Genomic DNA, 22,632 nt, shown 5'->3' with positions numbered 1-22,632 from the left:
CCCCGTTAGCCGGTGAGGTTGAACGTGGCCCCGTTAGCCGGTGAGGTTGAACGTGGCCCCGTTAGCCGGTGAGGTTGAACGTGGCCCCGTTAGCCGGTGAGGTTGAACGTGGCCCCGTTAGCCGGTGAGGTTGAACGTGGCCCCGTTAGCCGGTGAGGTTGAACGTGGCCCCGTTAGCCGGTGAGGTTGAACGTGGCCCCGTTAGCCGGTGAGGTTGAACGTGGCCCCGTTAGCCGGTGAGGTTGAACGTGGCCCCGTTAGCCGGTGAGGTTGAACGTGGCCCCGTTAGCCGGTGAGGTTGAACGTGGCCCCGTTAGCCGGTGAGGTTGAACGTGGCCCCGTTAGCCGGTGAGGTTGAACGTGGCCCCGTTAGCCGGTGAGGTTGAACGTGGCGAAGAACGTTTGTTCTTAACTGACTTGCTTAGTAAAATAAAGGTTAGATAAATGTTGGGTAGACTAGATCGGGCCGCGTTCTGTCGGGTAGGCTGGATCGGGCCGCGTTCTGTCGGGTAGGCTGGATCGTGTCGCGTTCTGTCGGGTAGGCTGGATCGGGTCGCGTTCTGTCGGGTAGGCTGGATCGGGCTGCGTTCTGTTGTCCTCCTTTCCTGACCTGCTTTCACCCAACACATCCCTCTATGGCTGATTTACTGAAACGGTTTGTAATCATTAATTCAATACCAGATGTTGAATAATCCATGAGTAGATACGCTAAACTTCCAATTTCCTGCCACTGAACAGCTTGTCATAGATGACCTAGACTGAGGTAGCCGACTCTGGTGCTATAAATACCCAGTTTGGGTTCCCTGGGTGGTGTTCGGCATCAAACGGTAGAAAACTGACTGAAACGGGGAGAGACGACTAGAACTTGGCTCCAATAAGACACATTCATTTTCTGTTTCAAAATGTTTTGCTACGGTGTGCCCTAATAAATATGACCCTAATGATTTCGTCCCTGGTCTTGATGCACGTTGCCTCTGGCCCTGTCTGTTGATTGATTGGATTGGACCATTATAAAGGACATGTCCAGACAGTACACATGTTGTTTTCAGCATTGTTCTCTCCCCACAGCAAGAAGGGCTGGCTGCCCAGTTCAGCCACATGAGTGTGGTGCGCCAGGCGTCCAGCGACGTCACTAACGGTGGCCCCCACCCTGCCATGTACCCCTCGGGCCCTGTGGTGCTCCAGGCCCCCCTGCAGCACCAGCAGACTGGCTACATGGTGGCCCCTCCAGGGCCCCCTGTGGTGGGGCAAACCCAGGCCTACCCCGGCCCTGCACACCCTATGAGCCAGCCGGTCATGCAGCAGCAGCAGGGCTACATGCCACAGCAGGTACAACAGTTACAGTCACTCACATGGTCAGTCAACACACCATCTCATGGCATCGTCTACTTCCTACCTACTTGTTGGTCTCAGTCTCCTTCAGTAATATCAGTGATATTATCCAGAGATGATCACAATCTAGATTGACCTCAGATCCGCTCTGAGAAAAGTGTTCAGATTCCAAGGTGACCAGAGAAACTGTTGTCTGCTCATTGTCCTTCCTCTCCTGTAGATGCACACATGTTACTGTGCTCCAGCCCAGGACCCCCACTCCCACTGCAACCAGCACTATCGCCCTGTCAGCCCCGTGCACTACACCAGCCCCCAGAACCAGCCTCTTCCCCAGCAGCCAGGTAAACACACACACTGCTCTCTCTCTCTGTGTTTGTCTTGATTAACTGAGCTGTCTCCCAGTGAGCTGCAGTATTCTGTTTCTCTGCACCCTGGGGGGGGGACACAATTGTTATCTACAGCCTCCTGCCTCAACACAGCTTTGTTTTACTGGTTGTCTACAGCCTCCTGCCTCAACACAGCTCTGTTTTACTGGTTGTGAGCTACAGCCTCCTGCCTCAACACAGCTCTGTTTTACTGGTTGTGAGCTACAGCCTCCTGCCTCCAACACACCACAGCTCCTTTTTACTGGTTGCCTCCTGCTGAACGCAGCACTGTGGCCATTTACTGGCTTTAATGTGGAGGAATGCTACTCTATCGTCTGTCGGGGGAATTAGGAGGCATCTCTTGGGGCTGAGCAGAGGGACAAATTAGGCTATATACTGTCTACTAGTGCATAAACAGTGGAATATCCAGACACAGTGAAAATAATGACTGTTTACAAACCACTTGCATAAGGAAGTTGCTTCTGCAATTAAACAGTTTTGCTGAAGGCTACAGTATAAATGATGCTTGTGGGAATTGAACCTACAACCTCACCACACTCTTAACTCAGCCACACTGGACCACAGAGGTGTTGGTGATGGGAAAGTCTGGACTGGATCACAGAGGTGTTGGTGATGAAGACCAGGAGTCTGGACTGGAACACAGGTGTTGGTGATGAAGACCAGGAGTCTGGACTGGAACACAGGGGTCTTGGTGATGGGAAAATCTGGACTAGAACACAGAGGTGTTGGTGATGAAGACCAGGAGTCTGGACTGGAACACAGAGGTGTTGGTGATGAAGACCAGGAGTCTGGACTGGAACACAGAGGTGTTGGTGATGAAGACCAGGAGTCTGGACTGGAACACAGAGGTGTTGGTGATGAAGACCAGGAGTCTGGACTGGAACACAGAGGTGTTGGTGATGAAGACCAGGAGTCTGGACTGGAACACAGAGGTGTTGGTGATGAAGACCAGGAGTCTGGACTGGAACACAGAGGTGTTGGTGATGAAGACCAGGAGTCTGGACTGGAACACAGAGGTGTTGGTGATGAAGACCAGGAGTCTGGACTGGAACACAGAGGTGTTGGTGATGAAGACCAGGAGTCTGGACTGGAACACAGAGGTGTTGGTGATGAAGACCAGGAGTCTGGACTGGAACACAGAGGTGTTGGTGATGAAGACCAGGAGTCTGGACTGGAACACAGAGGTGTTGGTGATGAAGACCAGGAGTCTGGACTGGAACACAGAGGTGTTGGTGATGGGAAAATCTGGACTAGAACACAGAGGTGTTGGTGATGAAGACCAGGAGTCTGGACTGGAACACAGAGGTGTTGGTGATGAAGACCAGGAGTCTGGACTGGAACACAGGGGTCTTGGTGATGGGAAAATCTGGACTAGAACACAGAGGTGTTGGTGATGAAGACCAGGAGTCTGGACTGGAACACAGAGGTGTTGGTGATGAAGACCAGGAGTCTGGACTGGAACACAGAGGTGTTGGTGATGAAGACCAGGAGTCTGGACTGGAACACAGAGGTGTTGGTGATGAAGACCAGGAGTCTGGACTGGAACACAGAGGTGTTGGTGATGAAGACCAGGAGTCTGGACTGGAACACAGAGGTGTTGGTGATGAAGACCAGGAGTCTGGACTGGAACACAGAGGTGTTGGTGATGAAGACCAGGAGTCTGGACTGGAACACAGAGGTGTTGGTGATGAAGACCAGGAGTCTGGACTGGAACACAGGTGTTGGTGATGAAGACCAGGAGTCTGGACTGGAACACAGGGGTCTTGGTGATGGGAAAATCTGGACTAGAACACAGAGGTGTTGGTGATGAAGACCAGGAGTCTGGACTGGAACACAGAGGTGTTGGTGATGAAGACCAGGAGTCTGGACTGGAACACAGAGGTGTTGGTGATGAAGACCTGGAAAGCGGAGTGGCAGAATGCGGGGCCGGGATGCTGTCTGAGAGTTCTATGATTCTCACAGTGAACCGGTCTCTTTTTCAGCCCCTCACTTCTCTTCAGTCTCTCTCTCCTCTCCTCCAGCGGTCTCTATTTTCAGCCCCTCACTTCTCTTCAGTCTCTCACTCTCCTCTCCTCCAGCGGTCTCTATTCAGCCCCTCAACTCTTCTTCTCCAGCGGCCATAATGATGATGACTTCCTGTTCCTTCAGGGTCGTCATCTGTGTTATTACAATGTGTCTTTTTGGAACCGTTCAGTCCTGCAGATTACAACATAAAGGCACACTGACAATAGACATAAAGCACCTGTTAGTAACTTCCTATTTCACCTGCTGTACCAAGGCAATCCAACCCCGTTCTCTGTGAGCTCAGGTGGAATGGTGTGTGGGGGATATAATGGGAGAGTCATTTCATGCTTGGTTTGTGAGCAGAGGTCTGGAGAGAGACTGGAGGGCGGTCAAAATAGTGTCCCGCTCCTTCACATATGAAACCATTCATTGTATATTGGTCTCGTCTTGTTCCACTTTTCCTGATTGGGGCTAAAGAATGTTCCAGTCACCTTTTTTTTTTACAAAAGGACGACGACGACTAATGCGGTCCCTGGATTTCTCTGTGAGAAGCAGCAGGCTGTAACCTTGACATTCAGCTGTCCACTATAGAACAAGCACTACTATTTCCAGCACCGGTTTGACTTTACTAGAGAGACCACCCTTTTGACTTTACTAGGGAGACCGCCCTTTTGACTTTACTAGGGAGACCGCCCTTTTGACTTTACTAGGGAGACCGCCCTTTTGACTTTACTAGGGAGACCGCCCTTTTGACTTTACTAGGGAGACCGCCCTTTTGACTTTACTAGGGAGACCGCCCTTTTGACTTTACTAGGGAGACCGCCCTTTTGACTTTACTAGGGAGACCGCCCTTTTGACTTTACTAGGGAGACCGCCCTTTTGACTTTACTAGGGAGACCGCCCTTTTGACTTTACTAGGGAGACCGCCCTTTTGACTTTACTAGGGAGACCGCCCTTTTGACTTTACTAGAGAGACCACCCTTTTGACTTTACTAGAGAGGCCACCCTTTTGACTTTACTAGAGAGACCGCCCTTTTGACATTGCTACGGAGACCGCCCTTTTGACTTTACTAGGCAGACCGCCCTTTTGACTTTACTAGGGAGACCTCCCTTTTGACTTTACTAGGGAGACCGCCCTTTTGACTTTACTAGGGAGACCGCCCTTTTGACTTTACTAGAGAGACCGCCCTTTTGACATTGCTACGGAGACCGCCCTTTTGACTTTAATAGGCAGACCGCCCTTTTGACTTTACTAGGGAGACCTCCCTTTTGACTTTACTAGGGAGACCGCCCTTTTGACTTTACTAGGGAGACCGCCCTTTTGACTTTACTAGGGAGACCGCCCTTTTGACTTTACTAGGGAGACCGCCCTTTTGACTTTACTAGGGAGACCGCCCTTTTGACTTTACTAGGGAGACCGCCCTTTTGACTTTACTAGAGAGACCTCCCTTTTGACTTTACTAGAGAGACCGCCCTTTTGACTTTACTAGAGAGACCGCCCTATTGACTTTACTAGAGAGACCGCCCTTTTGACTTTACTAGAGACCGCCCTTTTGACTTTACTAGAGACCGCCCTTTTGACTTTACTAGGGAGACCGCCCTTTTGACTTTACTAGGGAGACCGCCCTTTTGACTTTACTAGGGAGACCGCCCTTTTGACTTTACTAGGGAGACCGCCCTTTTGACTTTACTAGGGACACCTCCCTTTTGGCGTTGCTAGGGAGACCTCCCTTTTGGCGTTGCTAGGGAGAGCGCCCTATTGGCGTTGCTAGGGTGACCGCCCTATTGACGTTGCACATTTTGCGTCGTCTGTTTTTGTAATTTGCTTATGTATTAGTCTTTGTTTTCACTGTGTTTTTTCTCACTACGCTCTTCCTTCCTTGGAATCAATATTGTATGATTTTCACCATGTTTTAGATGTCTTCTACATTGTAATGGGTATCATAAACTGGGTGGTTCGAGCCCTGAATGCTGATTGGCTAACAGCCGTTGTATATCAGACAGTTTACCACGGGTATGACAAAACATGTATTTTTACTGCTCTAATTACGTTGGTAACCAGTTTATAACTTTAAAGCAATAAGGCACCTGGGGGTTTGTGGTATTTGGCCAATATACCATGGCTAAGGGCTGTATCCAGGCACTCCGCGTTGCGTCGTGTGTAAGAACAGCCCTTAGCTGTGGTATATTGGCCACATACCACACCCCCTCGGGCCTTATTGCTTAATTCTAATAAAGTAAAGAGAGATCATCTCCCAAGACAACAGAGGCATATTAAATATGTTTCTCATTTCACTTGGGCTCATTCATTCATAGTCGTTGTGAATAGAATTAATGGCACCATTTTGTTTAAAAACAATTAATTGAAATGTTCTACATCTCAGTAGATTATTTCAATAGAAGTGAATTGTAACGTCCTAATGTTACTGAAGGTTACCACGCTGTGATGCCAAATCAGCCCCAAGTCCCTCAGCATCAGAACCTGGTGAACAACCAGCAGCACAGCAATATGGGAAATCACATGACGGCCTTCATGGTCCAGTACCCTTCAATGCCGTCTTATCAGGTACGTTCTTATTGGCTTGTCATTATTAAACTGTTTTATCAATTAAAGAATCAAATTGATTTGTCCTGTCCTTTTGCTTTGACATGGTTTGATCTTCTATTGTGAACATCTTGCTCTTGTGAACATCTTTGCCTGACTGAAAATCTTTTAATTAGATCAACCGAACTCTGAAATGTTAAATAGTTTGAGGATTGAATTGAAAAGAGATTTGAAAGGGATCCAACATCAGATGTCTGTATCAATTGTAGATGTAAAAAATAAATACTCCTGCTTAACCCTGTTTTTCCATATGGTCTGTGTGCGTGGTGCAGGTATCAATGCCCCAGGGGTCTCAGAACATGCCTCCACATCAGCAGGCATGTCAACAGCCCATGATGATCCAGAGCCATCCAAGCCAAGCTCCCATGGCCATGTCAGGCATGCAGGTTTACTACAGTGTCATGCCCCCAAATCAACACAGCACCATGAGGTAGGAACTGAGCTGTTCTGTTGTTGACAGTAGGAAGCCGGACTTTGTATTAAATAGTCTAAGTGTTAGGTCTGTAATCTGGGACTGTTTCATATTCCTAAGTAGTTCAACGTTGATGAAAGTGGCGCAGATACCGATGTACCAACCAAACTGCCAACACCATTTACAACAGTCCATTATAGTAGCTTGTAGCTAGACTCTATAGAGGCCCCCCCCGTTCCCCCCCAGGGCCATAGTTCTCCTATAGTGTGGTTGATGAAGGGAGTTATTGCCGGTGTAGAAACCGTTCCTCATGGGAGCTGAGGTGTACTATTAAGACTGGGCTGCACTGCACCTGTTTATCAGCCTTATAAATCATGCTCCAGACTGCCCTACTAACAGAAGCTCCACTGAGCTGAAAGTGACCTCCAAACTGCCCTACTAACAGACTCCACTGAGCTGAAAGTGACCTCCAGACTGCCCTACTAACAAACTCCACTGAGCTGAAAGTGACCTCCAGACTGCCCTACTAACAAACTCCACTGAGCTGAAAGTGACCTCCAAACTGCCCTACTAACAGAAGCTCCACTGAGCTGAACGTGATCTCCAGACTGCCCTACTAACAAACTCCACTGAGCTGAAAGTGACCTCCAGACTGCCCTACTAACAAACTCCACTGAGCTGAAAGTGATCTCCAGACTGCCCTACTAACAGACTCCACTGAGCTGAAAGTGATCTCCAGACTGCCCTACTAACAGACTCCACTGAGCTGAAAGTGATCTCCAGACTGCCCAACTAACAGACTCCACTGAGCTGAAAGTGATCTCCAGACTGCCCTACTAACAAACTCCACTGAGCTGAAAGTGACCTCCAGACTGCCCTACTAACAAACTCCACTGAGCTGAAAGTGATCTCCAGACTGCCCTACTAACAAACTCCACTGAGCTGAAAGTGATCTCCAGACTGCCCTACTAACAGACTCCACTGAGCTGAAAGTGATCTCCAGACTGCCCTACTAACAGAAGCTCCACTGAGCTGAAAGTCACCTCCAGACTGCTCTACTAACAAGCTCCACTGACTGAGCTGAAAGTGATCTCCAGACTGCCCAACTAACAGACTCCACTGAGCTGAAAGTGATCTCCAGACTGCCCTACTAACAAACTCCACTGAGCTGAAAGTGATCTCCAGACTGCCCTACTAACAAACTCCACTGAGCTGAAAGTGACCTCCAGACTGCCCTACTAACAGACTCCACTGAGCTGAACGTGACCTCCAGACTGCCCTACTAACAAACTCCACTGAGCTGAAAGTGACCTCCAGACTGCCCTACTAACAAACTCCACTGAGCTGAAAGTGACCTCCAAACTGCCCTACTAACAGAAGCTCCACTGAGCTGAACGTGATCTCCAGACTGCCCTACTAACAAACTCCACTGAGCTGAAAGTGACCTCCAGACTGCCCTACTAACAAACTCCACTGAGCTGAAAGTGATCTCCAGACTGCCCTACTAACAGACTCCACTGAGCTGAAAGTGATCTCCAGACTGCCCTACTAACAGACTCCACTGAGCTGAAAGTGATCTCCAGACTGCCCAACTAACAGACTCCACTGAGCTGAAAGTGATCTCCAGACTGCCCTACTAACAAACTCCACTGAGCTGAAAGTGACCTCCAGACTGCCCTACTAACAAACTCCACTGAGCTGAAAGTGATCTCCAGACTGCCCTACTAACAAACTCCACTGAGCTGAAAGTGATCTCCAGACTGCCCTACTAACAGACTCCACTGAGCTGAAAGTGATCTCCAGACTGCCCTACTAACAGAAGCTCCACTGAGCTGAAAGTCACCTCCAGACTGCTCTACTAACAAGCTCCACTGACTGAGCTGAAAGTGATCTCCAGACTGCCCAACTAACAGACTCCACTGAGCTGAAAGTGATCTCCAGACTGCCCTACTAACAAACTCCACTGAGCTGAAAGTGATCTCCAGACTGCCCTACTAACAAACTCCACTGAGCTGAAAGTGACCTCCAGACTGCCCTACTAACAGACTCCACTGAGCTGAACGTGACCTCCAGACTGCCCTACTAACAAACTCCACTGAGCTGAAAGTGACCTCCAGACTGCCCTACTAACAAACTCCACTGAGCTGAAAGTGACCTCCAAACTGCCCTACTAACAGAAGCTCCACTGAGCTGAACGTGATCTCCAGACTGCCCTACTAACAAACTCCACTGAGCTGAAAGTGACCTCCAGACTGCCCTACTAACAAACTCCACTGAGCTGAAAGTGATCTCCAGACTGCCCTACTAACAGACTCCACTGAGCTGAAAGTGATCTCCAGACTGCCCTACTAACAGACTCCACTGAGCTGAAAGTGATCTCCAGACTGCCCAACTAACAGACTCCACTGAGCTGAAAGTGATCTCCAGACTGCCCTACTAACAAACTCCACTGAGCTGAAAGTGACCTCCAGACTGCCCTACTAACAAACTCCACTGAGCTGAAAGTGATCTCCAGACTGCCCTACTAACAAACTCCACTGAGCTGAAAGTGATCTCCAGACTGCCCTACTAACAGACTCCACTGAGCTGAAAGTGATCTCCAGACTGCCCTACTAACAGAAGCTCCACTGAGCTGAAAGTCACCTCCAGACTGCTCTACTAACAAGCTCCACTGACTGAGCTGAAAGTGATCTCCAGACTGCCCAACTAACAGACTCCACTGAGCTGAAAGTGATCTCCAGACTGCCCTACTAACAAACTCCACTGAGCTGAAAGTGATCTCCAGACTGCCCTACTAACAAACTCCACTGAGCTGAAAGTGATCTCCAGACTGCCCTACTAACAGACTCCACTGAGCTGAAAGTGATCTCCAGACTGCCCTACTAACAGAAGCTCCACTGAGCTGAAAGTCACCTCCAGACTGCTCTACTAACAAGCTCCACTGACTGAGCTGAAAGTGATCTCCAGACTGCCCTACTAACAAACTCCACTGAGCTGAAAGTGACCTCCAGACTGCCCTACTAACAAACTCCACTGAGCTGAAAGTGACCTCCAGACTGCCCTACTAACAGAAGCTCCACTGAGCTGAAAGTCACCTCCAGACTGCCCTACTAACAGAAGCTCCACTGAGCTGAAAGTTACTTCCCTCCCTGTTGTAATGGTTCCTCTATTCCGCCCCACAGCATCAGTACTGTCAGTGTTAATATTAAGTGTCCCAAATAAAACCCTATTCCCTATATAGTGCACTACTTTTAACCAGAGCCCTATGGGTACAGTACCAGGCAGCTGTAATGTCATCCTTCAGTCTGATGACAGAGTGATTCAGGTCATAAAGAGGAAATGAATGACATGTTTGTTTGTTCTCATGGACTGTCACCATTAATCAGAGATCGTTAACCTACCTTTAATACAAGACTATTTCTGAAACATTGTGTTGGGGCTCTTTAAGGGAGACTTTGAGAGCGAATATAAAGTGGCTGGCTGCTGGTGCTATCAATGTCTTTTAATTGATGCCTCATATAGAGCTCCATAAATATATTGACTAAGCAAGTGTCTCCACAGTCCATCGATGGGTTTCTTACCTCCTGCTGGGGCAGAGCAGATGCAGTTTCCCCGGGCTTCGTCTCCGTGTGGAACCCAGCAGCTACCAGGACAGCAGTGCTCAGGTGACATTACCTCTCAGCAACACCAAGGTCGTGGGTTCAATTCCCCCCGGGATCACACACACATACTAAAATAGATACCGTTCGCTTTGAAAGACCCTTAAGTATGAGAATTGAAACCATTGAAATGGTTTTCCTGCCTTGTGTGTCCTGTCCATCCGAGGATGGAAACGTTCCTTTGACAATGAAGCTGTGATTTTGAGGTTGTTGTTGTAACTGTGTGTAGGTGTGCTCCCCGGTCCTCACAGTGGTGGGATGGTGATGATGCAGCTGACCCTGCCCCCTAACCACCAGCCCAGAGCCCACTCCCCTCCACAGTGGAAACACAACAGATACTACAGTCTGGATCACACACGCAGCCAGAGGTCCTCAGAACAACTAAATAACTCACAGGTAACTACTCAGAACAACTAGACAACTCACAGGTAACTACTCAGAACAACTAGACAACTCACAGGTAACTACTCAGAACAACTAGACAACTCACAGGTAACTACGCAGAACAACTAGACAACTCACAGGTAACTACTCAGAACAACTAGACAACTCACAGGTAACTACTCAGAACAACTAGACAACTCACAGGTAACTACTCAGAACAACTAGACAACTCACAGGTAACTACTCAGAACAACTAGACAACTCACAGGTAACTACTCAGAACAACTAGACAACTCACAGGTAACTACTCAGAACAACTAAACAACTCACAGGTAACTACTCAGAACAACTCACAGGTAACTTCTCAGAACAACTAGACAACTAACAGGTAACTACTGAGCTGCTGATAATTAGACATAACCAGTCAGGAGTCTTTGTAATATTCTGCATGTTGGAGAGAGGGCAGGATCAGCCTGGGAGAGAGGGCAGGATCAGCCTGGGAGAGAGGGCAGGATCAGCCTGGGAGAGGGGGCAGGATCAGCCTGGGAGAGGGGGCAGGATCAGCCTGGGAGAGGGGGCAGGATCAGCCTGGGAGAGGGGGCAGGATCAGCCTGGGAGAGGGGGCAGGATCAGCCTGGGAGAGGGGGCAGGATCAGCCTGGGAGAGGGGGCAGGATCAGCCTGGGAGAGGGGGCAGGATCAGCCTGGGAGAGGGGGCAGGATCAGCCTGGGAGAGGGGGCAGGATCAGCCTGGGAGAGGGGGCAGGATCAGCCTGGGAGAGGGGGCAGGATCAGCCTGGGAGAGGGGGCAGGATCAGCCTGGGAGAGGGGGCAGGATCAGCCTGGGAGAGGGGGCAGGATGACTGATCTACACATCTTGCATCCCAAAAAACTGCTAATTGTGTTATCAAGATAAGCGACTCCGAGCATCTTGCTCAGGCCTGTCTCTTTGAACTAGGGATACACTTTCCCTCTGATGGACTATATATAAGGGTTTCTATGTCCCCTCTGACCCCCACCTCCCTGTCCCTCCTTTTTTGCCTCTGTCCTATAGAACAGTCCTCAGCTGGGCGGCCCCAGCACGCCTCCAGCCCAGCCCCAAGCCCCAACCCACCAACTCACCTCCATAAAGAACCTCCGCTCGGCCGGCCTCACCCCCATCCCCATAATGACCCAGTTCCCCAGACCCTTCGGCCCAGGGCAGGCAGTGGACGGCAGATACCCATTGCTGGGTCAACCCCTCCAGTACAACCCTGCCATCAGGCCTCCGCTGATCCATGGCACACACCACATGATCCCCAACCACCACCACGTGAGTCCTCAGAACACACACACACACCACATGATCCCCAACCACCACCACGTGAGTCCTCAGAACACACACACACACCACATGATCCCCAACCACCACCACGTGAGTCCTCAGAACACACACACACCACATGATCCCCAACCACCACCACGTGAGTCCTCAGAACATACACACACCACATGATCCCCAACCACCACCACGTGAGTCCTCAGAACACACACACACACCACATGATCCCCAACCACCACCATGTGAGTCCTCAGAACATACACACACCATATGATCCCCAACCACCACCACGTGAGTCCTCAGAACACACACACACACCACATGATCCCCAACCACCACCACGTGAGTCCTCAGAACACACACACACACCACATGATCCCCAACCACCACCACGTGAGTCCTCAGAACATACACACACCACATGATCCCCAACCACCACCACGTGAGTCCTCAGAACACACACACACACCACATGATCCCCAACCACCACCACGTGAGTCCTCAGAACATACACACACCACATGATCCCCAACCACCACCACGTGAGTCCTCAGAACACACACACACACCACATGATCCCCAACCACCACCACGTGAGTCCTCAGAACATACACACACCACATGATCCCCAACCACCACCACGTGAGTCCTCAGAACATACACACACCACATGATCCCCAACCACCACCACGTGAGTCCTCAGAACATACACACACCACATGATCCCCAACCACCACCACGTGAGTCCTCAGAACATACACACACCACATGATCCCCAACCACCACCACGTGAGTCCTCAGAACACACACACACACCACATGATCCCCAACCACCACCACGTGAGTCCTCAGAACACACACACACCACATGATCCCCAACCACCACCACGTGAGTCCTCAGAACACACACACACACCACATGATCCCCAACCACCACCGCGTGAGTCCTCAGAACACACACACACCACATGATCCCCAACCACCACCACGTGAGTCCTCAGAACACACACACACACCACATGATCCCCAACCACCACCACGTGAGTCCTCAGAACACACACACACACACCACATGATCCCCAACCACCACCACGTGAGTCCTCAGAACACACACACACCACATGATCCCCAACCACCACCACGTGAGTCCTCAGAACACACACACACACCACATGATCCCCAACCACCACCACGTGAGTCCTCAGAACATACACACACCATATGATCCCCAACCACCACCACGTGAGTCCTCAGAACACACACACACACCACATGATCCCCAACCACCACCACGTGAGTCCTCAGAACACACACACACACCACATGATCCCCAACCACCACCACGTGAGTCCTCAGAACATACACACACCACATGATCCCCAACCACCACCACGTGAGTCCTCAGAACACACACACACACCACATGATCCCCAACCACCACCACGTGAGTCCTCAGAACACACACACACCACATGATCCCCAACCACCACCACGTGAGTCCTCAGAACACACACACACACCACATGATCCCCAACCACCACCACGTGAGTCCTCAGAACACACACACACACCACATGATCCCCAACCACCACCACGTGAGTCCTCAGAACACACACACACCACATGATCACCAACCACCACCACGTGAGTCCTCAGAACACACACACACACCACATGATCCCCAACCACCACCACGTGAGTCCTCAGAACACACACACACCACATGATCCCCAACCACCACCACGTGAGTCCTCAGAACACACACACACACCACATGATCCCCAACCACCACCACGTGAGTCCTCAGAACACACACACACCACATGATCCCCAACCACCACCACGTGAGTCCTCAGAACATACACACACCACATGATCCCCAACCACCACCACGTGGTCCTCAGAACACACACACACACCACATGATCCCCAACCACCACCACGTGAGTCCTCAGAACACACACACACCACATGATCCCCAACCACCACCACGTGAGTCCTCAGAACACACACACACCACATGATCCCCAACCACCACCACGTGAGTCCTCAGAACATACACACACCACATGATCCCCAACCACCACCACGTGAGTCCTCAGAACATACACACACCACATGATCCCCAACCACCACCACGTGAGTCCTCAGAACACACACACACCACATGATCCCCAACCACCACCACGTGGTCCTCAGAACACACACACACCACATGATCCCCAACCACCACCACGTGAGTCCTCAGAACACACACACACCACATGATCCCCAACCACCACCACGTGGTCCTCAGAACATACACACACCACATGATCCCCAACCACCACCACGTGAGTCCTCAGAACACACACACACCACATGATCCCCAACCACCACCACGTGAGTCCTCAGAACATACACACACCACATGATCCCCAACCACCACCACGTGGTCCTCAGAACATACACACACCACATGATCCCCAACCACCACCACGTGAGTCCTCAGAACACACACACACACTTGACAAAGGAGCTTGTTTCATATGATAAAATGTACCAAATCTGTGACATGAAAATGTAAGATTAAAATATGAAAAAGTAGACAAAATCTCAGTCCAGTCAACATGTCTGCCTCCTTTTCCTTTTCCCTCAGGGCCCAATGGGAATCCGGCATCATGGGGGGCGAGGGAGGAGACCACCACCTAGGAAGTCATTATCATCAGATCTTAGTGTAGGTGACCCAGGTAATAGAGAGGAGAGACCATGACCCAGGGACGGGCGAGGAGAGACCTTAGTTGTTGATCTTAGGCAGGGAGAGAGCCTACCTGTTCATGGTGGTTTGATCAATAGGACCGTGACGTTCCCGGTTGTAAGAGGACTCCAGTGGTATTTACATATTGGCATGTATCCATTCAGCTGCATTCTGTGGCTTTTGGTAAATGCTTTCTAATGGTCTGAAGTCGCACTGTTGCTACTGCCTGTAAACACACAGTCCAGTTCAAAGTGAATGATGACAGGTCCTACTGCCTGTAAACACACAGTCCAGTTCATAGTGAATGATGACAGGTCCTACTGCCTGTAAACACACAGTCCAGTTCATAGTGAATGATGACAGGCCCTACTGCCTGTAAACACATAGTCCAGTTCATAGTGAATGATGACAGGTCCTACTGCCTGTAAACACAGTCCAGTTCATAGTGAATGATGGCAGGCCCATGTGGCAAATGGTTTATTTGCATAAATGCCTACTGTAGCTTTGATTGGCTATGATGCACCGGTCTGTGTAGAGTCTGGTTCTGGACAAGACAGACACGTTCTTATTGGGTTTATTTGCTGCAGTGTCTATTAATTGTCCAATAGCACGGCCACTTTCCCACTATATATTGTTCTAGAATTTTAACAAATGCCTTACTCAATGTCAGTTCCCAAACATTCTATGAAAATGTGAAAATGACCATATCTAAGAGCTCGTCAGAGAATGTACTTTTGTTTTAATGGAAGTGCCATTCTCCCTGGGGGGGGGGTGTGATCAGATTTGTATAAGATTTCATTTTTCTAAAACACTGTCAGTTCCACATCAAACTACTAAAACCGGATATTAGACACATAGAACATATAATGGACCTATATATTTTTTAATAATATCGTCTTTGAGAACTAATAATAACCTAATTAAAAGCTAGACGAGGATAATTTTTTTTAAATGATTCATTCAGGAGTTTTGTCATGGCTTGAGGCCCCCATGTTTTTTCATTTAGTTTGTCACTCAGATAGCAGAAGCCTTGACAAAATGTGTTGAATTGCAGGAAATTAGCTTTTAAACAACATTTTATCACTCAGGCCAATAGGACAGCCTCAAATGTAAGTTGGTGAACCCATAGCCACACCCACCACCTAAGCCCCGTTTTGATCCAGAAAAACCCCTGTATGTGTGATTAGATTATGTAACCCCCTGTATGTGTGATTAGATTATGTAACCCCCTGTATGTGTGATTAGATTATGTAACCCTGTATGTGTGATTAGATTATGTAACCCCTGTATGTGTGATTAGATTATGTAACCCCTGTATGTGTGATTAGATTATGTAACCCCCTGTATGTGTGATTAGATTATGTAACCCTGTATGTGTGATTAGATTATGTAACCCCTGTATGTGTGATTAGATTATGTAACCCTGTATGTGTGATTAGATTATGTAACCCCCTGTATGTGTGATTAGATTATGTAACCCTGTATGTGTGATTAGATTATGTAACCCTGTATGTGTGATTAGATTATGTAACCCCCTGTATGTGTGATTAGATTATGTAACCCTGTATGTGTGATTAGATTATGTAACCCTGTATGTGTGATTAGATTATGTAACCCTGTATGTGTGATTAGATTATGTAACCCTGTATGTGTGATTAGATTATGTAACCCCCTGTATGTGTGATTAGATTATGTAACCCCCTGTATGTGTGATTAGATTATGTAACCCCCTGTATGTGTGATTAGATTATGTAACCCCCTGTATGTGTGATTAGATTATGTAACCCCCTGTATGTGTGATTAGATTATGTAACCCCCTGTATGTGTGATTAGATTATGTAACCCCCTGTATGTGTGATTAGATTATGTAACCCCCTGTATGTGTGATTAGATTATGTAACCCCCTGTATGTGTGATTAGATTATGTAACCCCCTGTATGTGTGATTAGATTATGTAACCCCTGTATGTGTGATTAGATTATGTAACCCTGTATGTGTGATTAGATTATGTAACCCTGTATGTGTGATTAGATTATGTAACCCTGTATGTGTGATTAGATTATGTAACCCTGTATGTGTGATTAGATTATGTAACCCTGTATGTGTGATTAGATTATGTAACCCTGTATGTGTGATTAGATTATGTAACCCTGTATGTGTGATTAGATTATGTAACCCTGTATGTGTGATTAGATTATGTAACCCTGTATGTGTGATTAGATTATGTAACCCTGTATGTGTGATTAGATTATGTAACCCTGTATGTGTGATTAGATTATGTAACCCTGTATGTGTGATTAGATTATGTAACCCTGTATGTGTGATTAGATTATGTAACCCTGTATGTGTGATTAGATTATGTAACCCTGTATGTGTGATTAGATTATGTAACCCTGTATGTGTGATTAGATTATGTAACCCTGTTTAGTCCCATTTTATATATTTTGGAGTATAAATCATAATGGTCTGTGAATGGATTCCTGTTGATCATCACACTTGAGTCTGAGAACAATATTTTTTCTAATATAATATTTATAAACATAAAAATATTTATAAAAATGTATATACAGTACATGTCAAAAGTTTTGGACACCTACTCATTCAAGGGTTTTTCTTTATTTTTACTATTTTCTATATTGTAGAATAATAGTAAAGACATCAACTGAAATAACACATTGAATCATGTAGTAACCAAAATAGATTTTAGACTCGTCAAAGTAGCCACCCTTTGCCTTGATGACAGCTTTGCACACTCTTGGCATTCTCTCAACCAGCTACATGAGGAATGCTTTTCCAACAGTCTAGAAGGAGTTCCCACATATGCTGAGCACTTGTTGGCTGCTTTTCCTTCACTCTGCGTTCCGACTCATTCCAAACCATCTCAATTGGGTTGAGGTTGGGTGATTGTGGAGGCCTCATCACTCTCATTCTTGGTCAAATAGCCCATACACAGCCTGGAGGTGTGTTGGGTCATTGTCCTGTAGAAAAACAAATTGTAGTCCCACTAATCACAAACCCAGATGGGATGGCGTATCGCTGTATAATGCTGTCGTAGCCATGCTGGTTGAGTGTACATTGAATTCTAAATAAATCACAGACAGTGTCACTAGCAAAGCACCATCACACCTCCACGCTTCATGGTGGGAACCACACATGTGGAGATCATCCGTTCACCTACTCTACGTCTCAAAGACCAGAAATCTCCAGTTTGGATAATGTTCATAGCTCATGACCAGAAATCTCCCAGTTTGGATAATGTTCATAGCTCATGACCAGAAATCTCCCAGTTTGGATAATGTTCATAGCTCAAAGACCAGAAATCTCCAGTTTGGGTAATGTTCATAGCTCAAAGACCAGAAATCTCCAGTTTGGGTAATGTTCATAGCTCAAAGACCAGAAATGTCCAGTTTGGATAATGTTCATAGATCATGACCAGAAATGTCCAGTTTGGATAATGTTCATAGCTCATGACCAGAAATGTCCAGTTTGGATAATGTTCATAGCTCATGACCAGAAATGTCCAGTTTGGATAATGTTCATAGCTCATGACCAGAAATGTCCAGTTTGGATAATGTTCATAGCTCATGACCAGAAATCTCCAGTTTGGATAATGTTCATAGCTCATGACCAGAAATCTCCAGTTTGGATAATGTTCATAGCTCATGACCAGAAATCTCGAGTTTGGATCATGTTCATAGCTCATGACCAGAAATGTCCAGTTTGGATCATGTTCATAGCTCATGACCAGAAATGTCCAGTTTGGATCATGTTCATAGCTCATGACCAGAAATCTCCAGTTTGGATAATGTTCATAGCTCATGACCAGAAATCTCCAGTTTGGATAATGTTCATAGCTCATGACCAGAAATCTCGAGTTTGGATCATGTTCATAGCTCATGACCAGAAATGTCCAGTTTGGATCATGTTCATAGCTCATGACCAGAAATGTCCAGTTTGGATCATGTTCATAGCTCATGACCAGAAATCTCCAGTTTGGATCATGTTCATAGCTCATGACCAGAAATGTCCAGTTTGGATAATGTTCATAGCTCATGTTTCCTGGACCAAGCAAGTCTTTTCTTTATTGGCTGACCTTCATGTCTTAAAGTAATGATGGACTGTTGTTGCTCTTTGCTTATTTCAGCTGTTCTTGCCATAATATAAACTTGGTCTTTTACCAAATAGGGCTTCTGTATACCACCCCTACCATGTCACAACGAATCTGATTGGCTCAAACGCATTAAGAAGGAAAGAAATTCCACAAATGTAACTTTCAACAAGGCACACCTGTTAATTGAAATGCATTCCAGGTGTCGACCTCATGAAGCTGGTTGAGAGAATGCCAAGAGTGTGCAAAGCTGTCATCAAGGCAAAGGGTGGCTACTTTGAAGAATCTCAAATATAACATGCATTTTGATTTAACACTTGTTTTGGTAACTACATGATTCTATATGCGTTTCATAGTGTTGATGTCTTCACTATTATTCTACAATGTAGAAAATAGTCGAAAATAAAGAAAAACCCTTGAATGAGGAGGTGTGTTAGAAACGTTTGACTGGTACTGAATGTGTGTATATATTCTCATTATAAACCACTTGCTGTGCACTGAAGGACCATACGGGAGTGTATTTGTTCATGTAAGAAGAAGAATTTATAGACTAGGCAGAATTCACACCTGGCTAAATAAATGAACTGGTGTACCTAGGTGTTGGGAATATAGTGATTCTCTCACATACTGGATTGGATTCCACACAGCAAGATTTTATTTTAGAAGGAAAAATGATCCGTATTGAAATCACTCTAGTAGTGTTTATTGGTCCACAATTACTCCCCAAAAACAGCTAAACTAAATGTCATCCCTGTTGCCACTAGAGATGAACAGCTTCCGTTGGTCTCCATGCAGTAATTGGTAAAAGATCATGTTGTCAATAACTCTCCTGGTGAATCAATCAATTCTCTCTCTGTGCAGTGAACGGTGGAGTCCTGGAGGTGCTGGAGCTACCAGAGGGCATCAGTCGTACGGAGGCAGACTCTCTCCTGGGGGAACTGTACAGAGGAGGGGCCATGATCAAGTGGTTGTCTGAGACCCAACAGCACCAACACCAGTCTGGTGAAACCCTGCTGAAGCACTGTGGGGCTGGGGGGGACGGTAACAACGGTGACACAAACACTGACACTACTTCCTGTTCCAAACCCCCCAGTAGTAACCATAATGACCTGGCGTCCACCTACACCATCCTGGCTGTGTTTCCCTCCAGGTACGCAGCTCAGAACGCCTTGCTCAGACACAGTGGCCCTGCCGGCCCTGGACCCATTCTTACCACCACGTTCAAACTCAGAACTAGCAAGAGACACTCTGATGAGTTTCACAACCAGGAGAGGACCACCTCTCAATAACAGGGTAGGGTGCTGTAGCCAGCCAACCAGGAGAGGACCACCTCTCAATAGCAGGGTGGGGTGCTGTAGCCAGCCAACCTGGAGAGGACTTGCTCTCAAAAGCAGGGTGGGGTGCTGTAGCCAGCCAACCTGGAGAGGACTTGCTCTCAAAAGCAGGGTGGGGTGCTGTAGCCAGCCAACCTGGAGAGGACTTGCTCTCAAAAGCAGGGTGGGGTGCTGTAGCCAGCCAACCTGGAGAGGACCACCTCTCAATAGCAGGGTGGGGTGATATGTTACTAGGGCCCCTGAGAGGTTGTTCTAGGGGCTCCCACGGGCTACCTTGAGGGGCTGCCGGTCACGGGCCCTCGCCATGGCCCCTCCACCCCACCACCACCTCCACTGCTGCCATCGGCCAACCAATCACACACCCCTCTTCTGCAAGCATCACTCACTAGTCTCCACTCCCCACCGGACTGACAGACAGACTGATGGAGTATCACTCGCTAGTCTCCACTCCCCACCGGACTGACAGACAGACTGATGGAGTATCACTCGCTTGGCATTACCTAACAGCTTTTTCACTTGAGTTGTAGAGGCTTTCTGTGAATGTGTTAATGCCTTTGGAACGTTCTCTACTTTATGAGATGAAAATGTGTAAAAAAAGGATCTGACAACACACCAATGTTGAAACACAAAGACACAGACAGAAAAACAGGAATGAAGTTCCTAAAGTGTCATATTTTATTTGCAGACAGAACATGGAAGCAGCATGTTTTATTTGATTTCGTTTTATGTTTAAAAGCTGCAGTCAGAACACCCAAAGCAGGGTTGTACTCATTCATTACAATAATATACCAAGTGTCTCTCATTGGACAAGAGTGTCTCTCATTGGACAAGAGTGTCTCTCATTGGACAAGAGTGTCTCTCATTGGACAAGAGTGTCTCTCATTGGACAAGAGTGTCTCTCTTTGGACAAGAGTGTCTCTCTTTGGACAAGAGTGTCTCTCTTTGGACAAGAGTGTCTCTCATTGGACAAGAGTGTCTCTCATTGGACAAGAGTGTCTCTCATTGGACAAGAGTGTCTCTCATTGGACAAGAGTGTCTCTCATTGGACAAGAGTGTCTCTCATTGGACAAGAGTGTCTCTCATTGGACAAGAGTGTCTCTCATTGGACAAGAGTGTCTCTCTTTGGGCCGGATTCTGATGTTGAGATCTGCAACGGATAACTCCAGATTTCAGTTTAAAATGTCCTGTTGATTTACACGAAAGCCTGAGTTGTGCCGGCGTATAATATCAAGTTAGGATTTGGCCCGTAGAGTCAGTCTCCCGTTAGCCAGTTGGTGTGCTACTACAACAGAAGATTAGTCTTCTAGAACAAGGTTGTGTCCCAAATGGCACCCTATTTCCCTATATAGTGCACTACTTAGGTCCCATAGGGCTGTGGTCTTATGAGCCCTATGGGACCTGGTCTAAAGTAGTGCACTATCTAGAGAATAGGGTTCTATTTGGGACTTAGCCCAACAGAATGGTGCCTTCTAACTGGGCTCGGGTGCCACTATCCATCCCTCTCCCCAACACCCCTAAAGACACCCCATCCAATTCCATTTGTATAAACTCTGACCCACCCATTTCTTTCACAATCAATCATCACTGATATGGTAGCTAAATTATTCTCACTTTTCTACACAGTTAATGGTATGTTTGCATTGGCACAAGGGAGAAATGTTTGTTTTGATAGTGGTTTATTGTTTTTAAGGAAAAGATGAGAAGAACCTTGGTGCATCTCATTGATGGTTTATTCTATTTGAGCTATTCTAAAATGAATGTCCTTCTCACCAACCCTCCTCTCTGTTCAGTCCACCCATTCCCTGGTTATGTATCAAATGGCACCCTATTCCCTATGGGCCCTGGTCAAAAGTAGTGCACTATATAGGGTGGCCAGGCCAAATTCCTTTCATGTTTAGTTCGTTTTACCGTTCGTATCCTATCAGAAGGGTCACTGGAAAAGTCGCATTATTCACAACACACCCCAACCCCCATCACACCCCCAACCCCATCCCAACCCCCAGCACACCCCCAACCCCATCACACCCCCAACCCCCATCACACCCCCAACCCCATCCCAACCCCCATCACACCCCCAACCCCATCCCAACCCCCAGCACACCCCCAACCCCATCACACCCCCAACCCCATCCCAACCCCCATCACACCCCCAACCCCATCACACCCCAAACCCCCATCACACCCAAACAAATGTCTATTAAAGATGGTTGTTGGTGGTGGATTCAGGAGAGATGTCCAGTCTGCTGGTGCAACATGTTTTTATGTCTGTTTGAAGCCAATAAATGTTTACACCAAAACGATGTGCTTGGTCATTCCAACAACACTCCTGTCGTTTGACAAAATATGAGATT

At 47.5% G+C, this 22,632-nt stretch overlaps 2 protein-coding genes across 17 annotated transcripts in view; both read left to right on the top strand.

The window, feature by feature from the left end:
* LOC109877641 (R3H domain-containing protein 1) overlaps positions 1-22,578 on the top strand; it is a 63,023-nt gene extending 40,445 nt beyond the window's left edge. For 14 of the 15 annotated variants that reach the window (XM_031813241.1, XM_031813240.1, XM_031813244.1 and 11 more), the window contains 9 exons: positions 1,069-1,329; positions 1,553-1,673; positions 6,155-6,288; positions 6,600-6,757; positions 10,301-10,404; positions 10,628-10,794; positions 11,836-12,093; positions 14,741-14,831; positions 19,809-22,578. In XM_031813241.1, the coding sequence (XP_031669101.1) occupies positions 1,069-1,329; positions 1,553-1,673; positions 6,155-6,288; positions 6,600-6,757; positions 10,301-10,404; positions 10,628-10,794; positions 11,836-12,093; positions 14,741-14,831; positions 19,809-20,236 (1,722 nt within the window). In that variant the 3' untranslated portion in view covers positions 20,237-22,578. The remainder of the gene's footprint in view (positions 1-1,068; positions 1,330-1,552; positions 1,674-6,154; positions 6,289-6,599; positions 6,758-10,300; positions 10,405-10,627; positions 10,795-11,835; positions 12,094-14,740; positions 14,832-19,808) is intronic. The other variant, XM_031813251.1, reaches the window with a different exon arrangement.
* Positions 1,680-5,794, top strand: LOC116359759 (uncharacterized). Of its 2 annotated transcripts, XR_004206758.1 has the most exons (3): positions 1,680-2,361; positions 2,439-3,436; positions 3,514-5,794. XR_004206758.1 is itself a non-coding variant. In XM_031813299.1 (2 exons), the coding sequence occupies exons 1-2, from the start codon at positions 2,331-2,333 to the stop codon at positions 3,110-3,112; spliced, it is 705 nt and encodes a 234-aa protein (XP_031669159.1). In that variant the 5' UTR covers positions 1,680-2,330; the 3' UTR covers positions 3,113-5,794. The 2 variants fall into 2 exon arrangements, 1 of the variants encoding a protein (XP_031669159.1); XM_031813299.1 differs by having other exon boundaries at positions 2,439-5,794.
* Positions 22,579-22,632: the final 54 nt, after the last annotated feature.

Source organism: Oncorhynchus kisutch, unplaced genomic scaffold (assembly GCF_002021735.2).
Source record: "Oncorhynchus kisutch isolate 150728-3 unplaced genomic scaffold, Okis_V2 Okis05a-Okis16b_hom, whole genome shotgun sequence".
NCBI classification, from domain to species: domain Eukaryota; kingdom Metazoa; phylum Chordata; class Actinopteri; order Salmoniformes; family Salmonidae; genus Oncorhynchus; species Oncorhynchus kisutch.
Note: the sequence above shows the minus strand (reverse complement) of the source record. Positions and strands in the feature narration are given on the sequence as shown.